General features: G+C 39.2%; 1 protein-coding gene across 1 annotated transcript in view; it reads right to left on the bottom strand.

Annotated features, from left to right (window-relative positions):
- LOC146560977 (E3 ubiquitin-protein ligase NEURL1-like) overlaps positions 1-7,010 on the bottom strand; it is a 34,650-nt gene extending 27,640 nt beyond the window's left edge. Inside the window, exons 1-2 of the mRNA XM_085296625.1 lie at positions 6,710-7,010; positions 709-950 (exon numbers count right to left, since the gene is read on the bottom strand). Of these exons, the coding sequence (XP_085152751.1) occupies positions 709-950; positions 6,710-6,743 (276 nt within the window). The 5' untranslated portion in view covers positions 6,744-7,010. The remainder of the gene's footprint in view (positions 1-708; positions 951-6,709) is intronic.
- Positions 7,011-13,939: the final 6,929 nt, after the last annotated feature.

Raw genomic sequence — 13,939 nt, 5'->3', positions numbered from 1 at the left:
GAGATATTTCAGTCTGAACAAACAGACAGCACAACATTCCCATCATAGTGCCAAACCACTAGCAGGGCTAAAAAAACAACTTATCACTTTCAAGATTGGTTACCTCGGTATGTTTATCACCTGCAAACGATTTTTGTCTTATTTCGAAGCACTATTTACTTTGCATTTACTGTGCCAGATAACAGTGTTCCTCACATGGCAGTGCTTGCCCTACTCTCTCACATTCGAGACATAGATGGCCTGATAGGTGAAGTGGAAACTTGTTCTAAGCTGCTGCCGCTTTGGCCCACACAAGAGCACAGAGAGGAAAGAGAGAAAATGAAAACAGGAGAGTGAAGAGCTGGGATGAAGAAAGGGAGGCAGACAGGCAGGGAGAAGAAAATGAAAACATGCTAACAGAATTAGAGGGACAGAGATAAAAGAGGACTACTTTTCATCACACTCACAATTTGGATCTTCTCAGTAATTGACTGTAATAATATCAGAAAGTACAAGATGTGCTAATCTATGGTTTTGTAAAGTAACTTTTTTGTTACAGGAAATTATGAAAATGACAACCAGTTGTGCTCTAGTTCTGGTGTCGGACTTTGGACTCATTGTGCAATAGGTCAATTTTTAACCCAGTCATTTTCTGTGTGTAGCATACCGGGGCTCCAATAGTAATTATCCCTGTGAATACAAATGACATTCGAATAGTGCATCGTTTACCTTCAGTCGAACCTGCTCATATACAGCGATAGGTCTGTTGCTGAAGGTGATGGCATTGCAGAAGCTGGCCTGTCTCTTGACAGTTCTCTGAGACATGTCCATGACGATCTGCGAGCCCTTGGTGCTTGGGTGGAAGAGCAGAGGGAAGGAGGACAAATTTCCACATGGCTGGATGGGAAGGCAGCGCTTGGGCTTGTGGTGATATCGGTGAGGTCCTGCTGGAAACGGTCCATTTAGGGAATCTATGTGAAGAATGAGAAGCATAAGAGTTGGTTATTTTGGTCAAGGGTTGAGGGGGAGTTAATTTTCTTGGGGTGCAATTTACAGTAAAATACCCAAATATTAGATTACATTTGACTGCAGTATTGAATCAGGCTGTCTGTACCACTGCAGGACCACACTGGCTGGTTCATTCTCCTGAATTATCCAATTTGGTAACAAAAGCACTCAGAGAACCCAACTTTCCCCAAAGGGCAAGGGCTATAGTTGTATAGTGTTGTATTGAGAAAATAAAAAGCGTGTTGTATAGCTCTCTCCATGCCCTTTTTCCATGCCCATATATATGATATATGATATTTTGCAAGGTCAACTTGCAACAATGACGGTCAAGTCAAATGCTTATCCAATTTTGGTACTCCAAGGCCTAGTATATTGTTGTAGAGTTTAAAGATGATCCATAAAAAGAAATCATGGGTAACATAACGTTTGGACTGATTTTCACATTTGGTGTGACCTTGACCCAATTTTTCGCAAAAACTAAATCAGCTTGAGTTCTTGTTGGTAACTACCGTCACGAAAAATTTGAAAATGAAATCTTAAAAACTTTGGATGCTAGACTGCTAACAAAGAGACAGACAGATAGACAAACAGAAGCAATTACATTTATTTAAGCAATTTAAAGCATAAGTCTGTTTCCATCTTCTCACGGTAGCACAGTAATAGCACCTGTATTGTAAATTAGAAGCTAAATGTCCTTGGATTTAAAAAACAAAACAAAACAACAACAACAACAACAAAAAAAAAAAAAAAAAAACACAAACCCAACAGCACAAAGACAGACCTGGTCTCCTGGCACCGTAATTTAGGAGAACAATGCAGCTGCGAGAAGTCTGTGCAAAACACTCTCATTTCAGTAAATGGTAATTTCCGGTAACACCGAAATCTCACTTTTGTTATTCTACATCTTTCAAGATAATCATCTGATTTGTGCTGCATTTGGTTTTCTTTTTTTTTCTGTGGAAAACTTTTTGTTTGATAATCAGCAGAAAGCGGTAAAGGAAGCAGAAGGAGGCGGAGGACAAAGAAAAAAAAAAAAAGATCAACTTACACACAAATAAGACCACAATTAGCCAAGGAGAAAATGACCTTTGGGATCTTACGGGAGTTCTTGATGCGTGTATGTTCAGCTGGCCAATACAGTATATTCAAAGCTACACTAATAATAGTGAGGAATGGCTGTTAACATGTTATTTCCAGTTACGGCTCGTGGTTTAATGAGCATATATCAATCTTATCATAAGTCTTTATGTCTGAAAGTCACGTACACGCGACGCTACAAAATCAGTGGTGCAAAATGTGAGGCATTTATTGTGATTTGTAAGTCAGAGGAAGTGGTAAAAAAAAAAAAAAAAACTCCACAGGTACACAGTGAGTCACACCATGCACCCGGGTTTCTAGATTTTTTCCCATGTGAAAATGTGAACAACTTGTCCCACTTACAGTAACTCATAAAAGAGAACCAGCTTTTTTTTTTCCCCCCCCAAACGTCCAATCTCAAAGCCTTCATAATCATGATTCACACGGACTCCCTCTCATTTGGATCCACTCTCCCCATTCTCATTTCCTACATTCCTCTTCAAAAGGACCACACCAAGGTCACTGTGGTTTTAATGGAGGAGGTGTTTTCTCACAAACTTTGGCTCACTCAAAACCCAACTTTTTATTCTACTGATAACACAAATAACTTTTATCTCACGACACGGTTTGATACAGATTTTATTCCATAAAACGCCGACCTCGTCTACAGCAGCATTTCAGGGTTTTAAAATACCATCGAGCACGAAGTGTGAACAAAATAAATAATTTAAGCCTCATTAACGCTTCTTCATCCTCGGGAACTGGTTGCATTTTCGCACCTAAACTTGGAAGACTGTGTATGAGCAGCTTGTGTTTGTCTGCAAGAGGAGAATGTGAGCCACTGCTGAAAGACAGCTATTTTTGCTCTCCTTTAATTGACCTTGGAAGGTCAAGAGGTATATAATGCACCACAGAGACAAATCAGTTAGGACTGCCAGGATTGGAGACGAGTCGCCATGTGACTTCTGAGGCCAGGTTTAATAGAACATCACAGCGTTCTAATTTTAGGGCAGAGACAGAGATTTGAGCAGTAGTTGAAGACATGATTTATATTAAAAAAATAAAATAAAATCTAAAAAACTTGTCATAGTCAACCCTGAAAAATAATTACAAATGCTGTCAAATGGGAATCGTTGTCACATATTTCTGTCCAGTCCTGCCCTTCAAATCACAATCAGAGAGCCTCTGCCAAGTGTTCTGTACTCAGCACAGTGTATTTAGTAAGCTTTTTGCATGCTCTTGTCAATGCTGAACAATGCTTAATTGTGCTCTGTGCACAACAGTGGTCTTAAATGAAGTCATAACAAACCCTTCAACCATATTGCATCCATGACGTCGTGTCAGACGTGATGTCTTGGGGAAAACAAAACAGCACTGCATTGTACTCCATCAAAGACCAGGCTTGAGAATAGAATAGAATATTTCCTGTTAGGGTTGAAAACAGAAGCAACACCTCACCTCACTGGCCCTGCAGACCGTGGCGTCTCTTATCCTCCACCATCTAACCAGAGAATCCAATATATTCTTTCATTTTTGCTATATTACTACCATTTCTGCTGCTGTGAAATTGAATTCTACAGACTTTCTTTTTTTTTTTTTAATCAGCTGAAGGTTTATTTCCACAACCCAGACATCCTGTCAGGGGTTTACAACTTTCAAAGGACTATATAAACTATGAAAGTCAAAAAAGTAAATAAAAGGATAAATAAAAATACCACATTTGATTTACTGTAGATGACAACTGATTAGAGCCAAAAGTGCTGATGATACAATGGTTGCTGAAGTATGTTTAAAAAGTCATGCAACCCGACGGTGACGTCAGGGTAACCACCGACCAGAGCCCTGCCACGATAAAAGAGAGGTGCCATGACAAACGTCAGATGAGCAACTTAAGGATAATGTTACTTAATGCACCACCGCACACAATGTGACTGCCTCTGCTGTCATTAATTGGAAAAGACAAACAGTGCAGAGACAATGAGTGGCCCTGGCCAGTGTCACCTGGCCTCCTACGCTCCTCTGTGTTTTATCCTGAGGCTTGGTCTTACTAAGACGCCTCAGCAGAGGCCCTAATGTGGTGTGACGTTAGTATCAAGGCATGGTGGCCCCTCAAATGCATTCTAAAGAGCTCCAGGGCACATTTAGCTTTTTCCACATATGTCATAGCTGGCGTTGTTTCAATAAGAGATAAACATTTGTGATTTAAAAGTTTTTAAACGTCTTACCAGAGAAGATGCTTTGTATGAGGCCTCTGTAAAAGGGCTGCGCCTACTTCAGGTTTGACAGGACCATCACTTGAATCTGTTTAAGTGGGTTTTGTTTCCAATGTTAGATCAATTCATTGTTTTTAAACTGCTTTATTTAAAAAACCTAAAGGAAAGCCTATTTTATTTGTCATGAGCTAACAGGTATACATGCACAGTGTTAAAGATGTATACTGGACTGTCACATGATGTAAACTTTGGGCTGGATTAGTTGTTTGCTCTAGAAAATTATGAAAACATGTCAAACAATTTCACAGCTCAAGGTGATACCTTGAAATGTCTTGTTTTTATTTTCTCAGCAACAGTCCAAAACCGTCCAAAAATGCAGTGTTCCTATTTGAAAACATCGAACTAAAGAATTTTTAAGTAAGAACAATGCATGCCAGAGTCGTCATGAAGGTTTACCAAACGGGGAGGAGTGAAGGTTGAATGATTCATGAGCCCTTAAGATGGAGGTGGGCCCTGCAATGCGACAGGGATTATTAAGGTTTACATTTTTAGGGCCCCGATTGAACACATGGCTGACAGCCAAGAACTTCTAGCTGTGCCCCTGTCTGCACCTGTATTGTGTCACACCAGTGGACCCTACAACTGAAACTGGAAAAGGGATCACATGAACTGGTTCATCTGGGTGTGCTAGAAAGCACTTGGTATATCAAAAAGTACCAAACTGCAATTGTAAACTAAAGCAAGATAATACCAATATGGAAGAGAGATGAAACCAAAAATATTATAATATGGATATGGAACGTAAAAGTTAGAAAAATAGGATGGGCAGGTTGGTGCTGATAGACAGCGTTGGAGACCTGAATAAAAAGTGAAAAGGAAGACTGTAAACTCTATATAAGTTATCACCTTCATTGTACCACCTGAACAGAAAAATGAACCCAAAAACTGTTGCTGTCCTAAAACATTTATAGCCAGAGACAGTGGAAGATCATTTGTGCTGGTATAAAATTATTTCTATCCAATTTAGTTAATCTGACTTGAGTTCACTGAAATATAATGGTCACAAATGATCAGAAATACAAGAGAATGCCAGGTTTCTATCAAATAAGGCCACACAGACTTGTGGCATTTACTGTATGTGGACTGTTTACAATAACTAGGAACCAAAAACCACAGAGCATTCAATCATCTGGCAAATCTTTGCTGATGTAAAGCAACTGAAAGCTAATCAAAACACTACATCCCACAAAAGACATAGTGTAACACTAGAACTGCATCAGTTAGGCCCCCAACAAGACGCTATTAATGGGATTCTTATAATTCAATTTACCTGATGGTTATATTTCTTTATTAGTCACTTCATGTTCTTCCATAAAATGACAGAAAAGAGCGTAAACTCATCAAAATTCCCTGCCCGTCAACCATCAGTTCATACTCAAGGTTATTAAATTTAAAATGAGTAAGCCACAGAAAATCTGCAAACCATCACATGTGAGAGGCCAGAGCCAGAGAACTTTCTACTTGGTTTACTTGGGAATTAACTGAAACAATCACATATCCAAAAGCATTATGTTTCTGGAGACTGAATAATCGATTCAAAGTATTGCTTCAGCTCTACCCTAATGCCTGATACATGAACTTTTACTGTGCCAACTTTAAATTTAAATGCTTAATCTTAATAAAACAGCACTAACGAGTTAAACGCTTAAAAAAACAAAAGACCACAGTCATCTTAAATTCATTTAGTGCTCAGCATAGTTTAATAACAGGTTTAAGAAATTTTACTAAATGCATGTTGTGTGTACTTATATCAGTGTCAGACTCCCAATAATCATTCAAAACTAAACGGGGTTCTATATGACTTTTACCACTGAACGTACACCTAAAAAGTGAAACAGAATACAAGCAAAAAGCAGAGGAAACAAGATACCCTGTACCTGCTCACTATTATAATTTCAGACACGCAGGTTCATTAAAAAGAGGCAGGAGACTCTAAAAGTGTTAGGCATCAACTAAAGGCAGAGATAAATAAATAAATAAAAAATAACAAGCAGGTGGGTAAAAAAAAAAAAAGTTGAAGGCTATTTAATCCTCTAACCAGCTCAGTTCAGTTTGTCCTGTTTGGTTTCTTTTGCTGGAAGTCGGTTAATATGTCGCAGAGGATTTTCACACTTAAAAAACACCAGTGTCTTTAATCCTAAACCAGTCGTGACTTACAAATGGTGCTTAAACTTGGCCAAAGCGGCTGTAATTTCACTTCTCCTTTATTTTAGGCTCCCAGGACGCCTACAGTTTTCATGCACACTGGCTTGAAGCTGCACAAGCCAAGCCTACAACTCGTTTATATCGTCTCCTCTTATAATATTACAGTTGTGGCGCATAATAAACAATCGGCACACGCTCTCCTGTCCGGTGACGCCAGATGCCCTTACCGTAAAAGGTATTCCTGGTGATCTGACCTCCCATGGCTGGATGCAAGGTGCGTTCACCTCTCCCTCTAACTGCGACCTGGATCCACAGTATTCACATTCAGCCTCGCGTCCTCAGCAGCGACATTATATGGACACCACACTGTTCACACACGCACAGGGGGGGAAAAAGAGTCCCGACAGTGATTCAGCGTTAGGTTGTGTCTATCCAAAGATTCATCGACATCAAGCAGCAGCTCACAGCAACTAACAGATCCAGCACGCAGTGGCTCACTTCAGTCCGCGCGGAAATTAACATAAAAGGTGGTAGTGGAGGTGGAGCTTCACAGGACTATTGACGCTGTAGTCACCAGAGCAGACTTCAAGAGCGTTAACTAGCAAGAAATAGTTATTATATTCCCAGATTATATAGACACTTAAAGCACAGTTATCTCCAGTACAGTGTTCTGTTCACATTGTACGACTGCGAGGAATCACTCATCCAACAAAGAGCTTGTTTTGTTTTTGTTTTTTAATACTTTTTATTAAACTGTAAAATTTCTAATCATTTTCATAATCATGTTGTGTCCTCGTGTTCCACAGTTCGTGTAGTGGCTACTGCTGGTGCACCACAGTATATCAAGCACGTGGCGCTCGGTTTTCCACCCCACTTGTTGCCCACCATGTGTGCTGTCCCTACTATCCTTTCATCTTCCCCCCCCCAAGTAGGCAATTTACATTCCCATGGAGAAACTCACTGAATTCAATAGATGGTAAAATAAAAAATCCAAGGAAGAATATTTTCTGACAGTGTCTGATTTTTGTAGTTGTTTTGGCATAAAAATCCAGTTGTGACCTCAAGCATCCCTCTGGAGGATTAATCCACTTGATCAGCCATAAAGATATGTCACACAGCTGGAAGAAGTTCCTTCCAACAACAGGTTAAGGAGTTTATGTTCCTCCAATGGCAACATCTGTACTCAGAGCAGCATTTCAAGATTTACTTGGCAGTGTGTATGAGGATAAATAAAGACACTTTCTGATGGGTCTTGGCAGAGGAGTTGCCATGATGACCAGAGCAAGGCACTCCTGGCTTGAGGCTCAATGCGATACTGGTGCTGTGAAACAGGGAGGCCATGTAGTATATTAGGTTTATTTGAGAGCTTTGATTGATCTTTGAGCTGGAAAAGTTTTTTTTATGCATGCAAGCAGATCTCAGAACAACTTTCATTCAGTGCAACATTTTCAAATTTCCAGATCATGACTGGACTTTCCACCAGTTAAATCAAAGGGGGTGATCTCACATTGAAAATGTTAATATAACTGACCTTTTTCAAATTAAAGTAAAGGAAGAGCTTGTTGCACACACATCTCCAAAGTGTCTGGCTCTAGACATTCAGAGTTGGCATGCTGGCCATGTTTCCCAGCGGGCACCTCTCAGGATCTGCCTTATTGTCGCTTTAGCATTTATATAACTTGTATCAGCAGCCAGGCCTGTGAGACACTGTATTGGCTCAGTAGCATGGGCTATATTCTTGTGTTGTTTATACAAACTGATTGCGGTTTACTTGACTGTCTGTAAGCAATTTCCAACGGGGGTAAAGCCATATGACTTGGGGTTTTTCATGCAGCATTTTACATCGTCATTTTCTATGAAAAGTGGTCAAAACAATTTTATTTGTCAAAGAAAGCAGAGATAAACTAAAAGTATCAAAACAAAATGTGTGAACAGAACACTTAGGAATTTATAGCATGGACCCCGTAGCGATCGCAGTCATGCTTAATGGTGTATGACATGCCACCTGATCACTGGGCTGTCAAAAAAACTGACTGGCTGTTCTGTAATACAAGAAGAAGTGCAGTTCACTGTGAAATGATAAAACGTGATGGTTTGTGTCCTACGGTAATAGTTCAAAACTGCATGCTGCTAATCATGCACCATGGAAAGTTGCCAAAATACCTAGCAATTGCAAAAGATCACTTAGAAAATACAAAAAACCCCGAAATGTGTGTTATTTGTGTAAGTTCTAAGTAGCACCCCATACCTAACCTGTTACGGTGCCGTGATGTGTGAGTCATCTCATATAAATGCAATGGCACAACCTTATATAAATAAACAGACTGACATATAGCTATGATATTTTTGCAGATGTCTTTGTTGCAGCTTTGCATGGCTAGAATACACCTTTGTTTTACATACCATTTGTTGTTGTTGGGTATTTCTATTTGTAGTCTTTGCATCTCTTTGTAATAGTTTTGCACCTGTTTATGCCTCTAGTACACTTTTCCTTTCTAATAATAGTGTATAGAGACATATTGCCCTTATATTCTTATGTGTCTATATTCTAGTTTTAAAAATACATATATATTCACACCTTTAGATTTAGATGCTCTGAAATTTTATTTTGATGTGCACTAACTGTTGTATGGCCTATATTTGTATAGCGCTTTACTTAGTCCCTATGGACGCCAAAGCACTTTACGCTACATTCCCAAATGTCAGTAAAGTTGCCTTTCTCTTCTATTGTAAAAGTAAAGTAAAGTAAAGTAAAGTGTGCGTGTTAGTCCCCATAGGGAAATGGTTCCTCTGCATTTAACCCATTCACCCAGTGAAGCAGTGGGCAGCCACCAATGCAGCGCCCGGGGAGCAGTGTGTAGGGACGGTACCTTGCTCAGGGGTACCTCAGAGTAGCCGTTCAGTGGAGTCGAACCCCCGACCTTCCGATCATGGGGCTACCACTCTACCTACTGAGCTATCCCTGCCCCGTATTGTATTCTTGTATTCTTTTCTTCTCCAAGTCTTTGTAATTCTGTTGTCCACTTTTATAATTTGGTAGTTGTTTTGCATCTTTAATAAGCCATCATGCATGATTTTAAAGTCATTCTGCAATAGTTTTTTTTTTGGCTCTTTGTATTCATTTTTCTAACTATTTTGTAGACGCTTGCATCCCTTGCAGTCATTTCTTCTTGCAACTCTTTGTAGTTGTTTTGGATCATGGTGTAGTTGTTTTGTATTTCTTTGCAGTCACAATGTGCAGGGTTGTTGTTTTTTTGCATCAGTGTTCATTATTTTTGCAGACATTTTGCATATTTTTGTAGTTGTTTCGCGTCTTTTATTAGTTATTCTAGATGTTTTAAGTGTAATTTTGTATATCTCCAAAATATGGTTCTTTGTACCTCAACTCTTGTAGCCCTTTTGCATCTCTTTGTGGTTGTGTTACAACATTTCACATCTGCAGAAATGCACATTGCATCCATTTTCTTAGTTATCTTGTGTCTCTTTGTGGTTTCATGTCTCTTTTTTGCAATTACTTTGCACCCATTCTAGTAGTTGTGTGTTTATTTATAGCTGTTTGTTACATTTGTAGTTGTGTAAATGCTGTGGTTTGCTCTATGTCTCTTTGTAGTCATTTTCAAAAGAAAAAAAAAGAACACTGTTTTGCTTCTCTTTCTTGGACCCCGGAGCAAGTCCCTGCTAGGTTCAGTAATCCCTACATGGAAGTCACAGAATGTGGCTTACATTTCAGAACTGGCTCAGTTTGCTTAAATACAAACACTATTGAGATTTTTATTATTACCTAGTTCTTTGTGCAATAGCTTTGAACCATTCACTCAGAATTGGATACACACTGTATACCCTGACAGAACAGACTGACACCTCCTCCCACAGTAGATTATTTGTAGATGGGCGCCTGGCAGGCAGCAGCTGCCTGGTGGGGTGTGCTGGCGTTGGGCCTCCACGGACATCTTGCACTCTTGCTCTCTTCTGGGATGATCCATGTTGAACAAAAACACCATTCAACTCAGAGTTTGGATCCTCGCCCGGGAGCCATATGCAAAACATTACAAAGCAACACAAGAGCATCATATGATCCTCAACAGGGGGGTGTCGGGAGAAAAGGAACCCCACCCGGCAGGCACGTATTAGAGGTGAAATATAGGTTGTCACATAACATTGCAAAGTGACACTGACATAGGAAAGATACCAGCTGACTTTTTTAAAACTAAAGTGTAGCTAGAAGGCAATCACAGCATTCATTTAATTGCACCAGAATCCCTTTCTCTGTTGGCAAAGAAGTTCTGCAGAAAGATTTATTAGAATTACAATCACAGTTTGTAAGAAGTTGTCAGTGTACCTACAGGCGCTGCCAAAATGTGCAGATAAACAGAGATTCAGCTGTTCTGCAAAGAAAATAGGTACACAAAAGATCCTAGTTTCTCTTCCATAGTTCATTGCCTCACTTTACGGCATTACTCAACTGTGTTTCAGTGATATTTATTATATCATGTGGTCCTTTTTACTTTTCCAACACACTTTTGTGTTTGTTATCATTATATCACAGCATTATGTGTTCTTTATTTTAAATGGGTTTTTTTAGCCTGGCATTCAGTGGTGTTAAGTCATCCAAAGACGGAGTAACTGAAGGATTATCTATGAGATTATGACCTGTGAGACTACGGATCAACTCACTGAGAAGCAAGCGTCTCAATATATGAGATCACTGAGAAGTGTGGATAACAATCCACACTAATCATCTAAAAGCTACTCTAAACAGCAGCACAAGAGCATCTTTAGCCCATTTTACACAGAATCATAGGCTTTCAAAGTGTAATTGCTGTTTACATGTGACCAGTCTATGGATAATAAAATAAGTGTCCAATAGCACATCTTTAATCAAACTTCTGGGTCAAATGTCTGTGTAGGTTCTCGGTCCTGCAGGTCATGGTAGTCTTAAGAGCTTGAAAAGAGCGCAAGTCCTGGGTTAAATTCTTTCCATGTCACTAATAGGCAGGATGAGGATAGATGCAAGGAGTTGCCTCAAATCAATTAGAGTGAATTTTGCTGGATTTACTGGTTCAGATGTTAAATAATATTATTATTCTTAATGCTTTGCATAACTGGTCAGATGAGATTATTAAATATATTATATTTGGAAATAAATACCATGTGACTGTATTACTCCTACTGATTATAAGGGAACTGCTCTCACGTGTGGTGCTCTGCATGGCAACATATAAATACAGAATTTCCACATCAATATTTGCTCATGTAAGCCTGCATTATACACTTAAATCAAACGGACAGGGTGTTATTGTTTCTTCTCTCAGTTTTTTTTTCTCTTTTTCAGGAAGACAATTTTTAACTCAGTGGCTTGAGTTCAGCCAATGCAACAGAAGTAACAATAGGTCATTTGGAAAAAACAGCTGAAAAAAGTCAGTAGTTGGATGAAATTTTTAATTGTACTCAACTCTAGAGATCATCTGTGGTGTCATAAAACATTTAGCAGGAGTCATTTGCTCTCTGTCTGCACAAGTTATTATTTCTTTTAAAGAAAGGAGCAGCTGCAGTCACCGGGAACAAACTTGACATAAAACACCTGCTAGGTTGTCAAATGAGGTGTTTTAAGCTTCATGAGTGTGTTATTGAGTCAGGAAGGTGCCTGGTCACGAACATGATCTCAAGCAATAATCTTGACATGACTGCGTAAGGGTTCCTCTAGACACACCGGTAAAATTGGGCTGCCTCGAGTGAGCAAATACAGCAGTCCACAGTGACAGCTCTTCACATTACGAATGTGGAAATGAGCAGCAACAGCAAGTTTGGAGAGTAGAAGCACTCAGTCGGATTACCATATGTACAAACCTGTACAAAAATTTAGGATGTTGCATAAACTGCGAGTTAAAGCGACGTAAAAGCACATCATTCAAACGCTATACAGTACAGTGCAAAGGTCTTGAGCCAACCCTCATTTCTTCATATTTTGCTTCCAGGGAGCGAGACTTTCTTTTTCCTTTTTTCATGACCATTTTCACCTAATTTCATCAAATTCAAAGGATGAGCCTGTGTTGTGTCTACATACATAATAGTGAATGAGCAGTATCAGGAGAAAAAAACTAGGAAAGCTCTCACACGTGACCTGAGAGATGCATCTAGACCTTCAGTTGCTCTGTCTACTGTTCACAAAAAGACAATGGGCTCAGTAGAAGGGTGGCTGTGAAATACCATTCTTAAGGAAATAAGAAATGGCTGAAGTATCACACAAGAACTGGACTGGAAATCAGTGGCAGCCAGTCTTGAGGAGGTGATGAATCCAAATTGGAATTTTTTTTGGTTCAAATCATCTTCAGTATGCACAGAGGAGGCCAGGAGAGAGGTATGACTGTGAGTGTCTACCATCTGTAAAACATGATAGAGGCGCTGTCATGGCTGCATTTCAGCCAGTAGTCAAAATGGAGAAAAATTATGAACACGGTAAATTACTGTCAGATTTTAATCCACCATGCAATTCCATCTGGAAATCATCTGATTGGCAATGTCTTCATTTTTCAGATTGACAATGATCCCAAACATGCTGCCAATGTAAAAACATACCTGGAGCTAACAAACACACAATGGAACACTATCAGTCATGGATTGCCTGTACCCCAACATTATTCAAGCAGTGTGGGATCATCTTGACAGAGAACAGAACAAAAGGGATCCAACATCTAAAGAAGAGCTTGGAATGTCCTTTTGAAAGTTTGTTGAAGAAAATACAAGAAAGCTTGCCTAAGAGAATTCAGGCTGTGTTGAAGAATAAAGATTGACCTTCGAGTGTTTTTAGAGTTGTACAAACTCTGTGTTTCTACTGTATTTGCAGATATATTTGCACATGCTTCCATAATTTGTTGCAATTATGTACCATTTTCCATGCAAAATGTAAAAAAAAATGGGACTTTTGAACAGTACTGTATCTAAAAAGAAAACATATCATACATGGAAAGTGGAAAATATTGTTGTTTTTTTTTTTTTTTAAATCACTTTAAAGCTCTTGTTTTCACCACAAAAAACAAACTAACAAAAAGAAAAAGAAAACAAAAACAGCTAGAGCTTCTTAGCTGTTCTAAATATTGGCAGTTTCTCTGTCTGCTCCAAAAAAATCAGTGGCTCAACCTTGCACATTTCACAATAATACTATCCATTGTTATGTTGATTATGGAAAATATTAACTAGACCATGACCTGAGCTCTGACCTGAGAACTGCTTTTATTTTGACTTGACTAAACACTCCTCACCCTCCTCATTCTCCTCCACACTCCTCATTGTATTCCTGCATTCACACACATCTCACGCAAAACTCCGGTGACATTTGAATAACCATCAAATAGTGATTTAGTTACATGTCATTTTTATCTGAGACTGCTGAGGTTACTAATGGAGCTGTCATTTACAGCCACAAAGCAGAACAAAATGGCCAACGCATTTCTCAAACC

Source organism: Mchenga conophoros, linkage group LG13 (assembly GCF_057382185.1).
Source record: "Mchenga conophoros isolate Kocher_MC1m ecotype Shallow Benthic linkage group LG13, M_conophoros_male_GT1.1, whole genome shotgun sequence".
Classification (NCBI taxonomy): Eukaryota; Metazoa; Chordata; class Actinopteri; order Cichliformes; family Cichlidae; genus Mchenga; species Mchenga conophoros.
The sequence above is the reverse complement of the archived record's forward strand: the minus strand, read 5'-3'. Positions and strand labels throughout refer to the sequence as shown.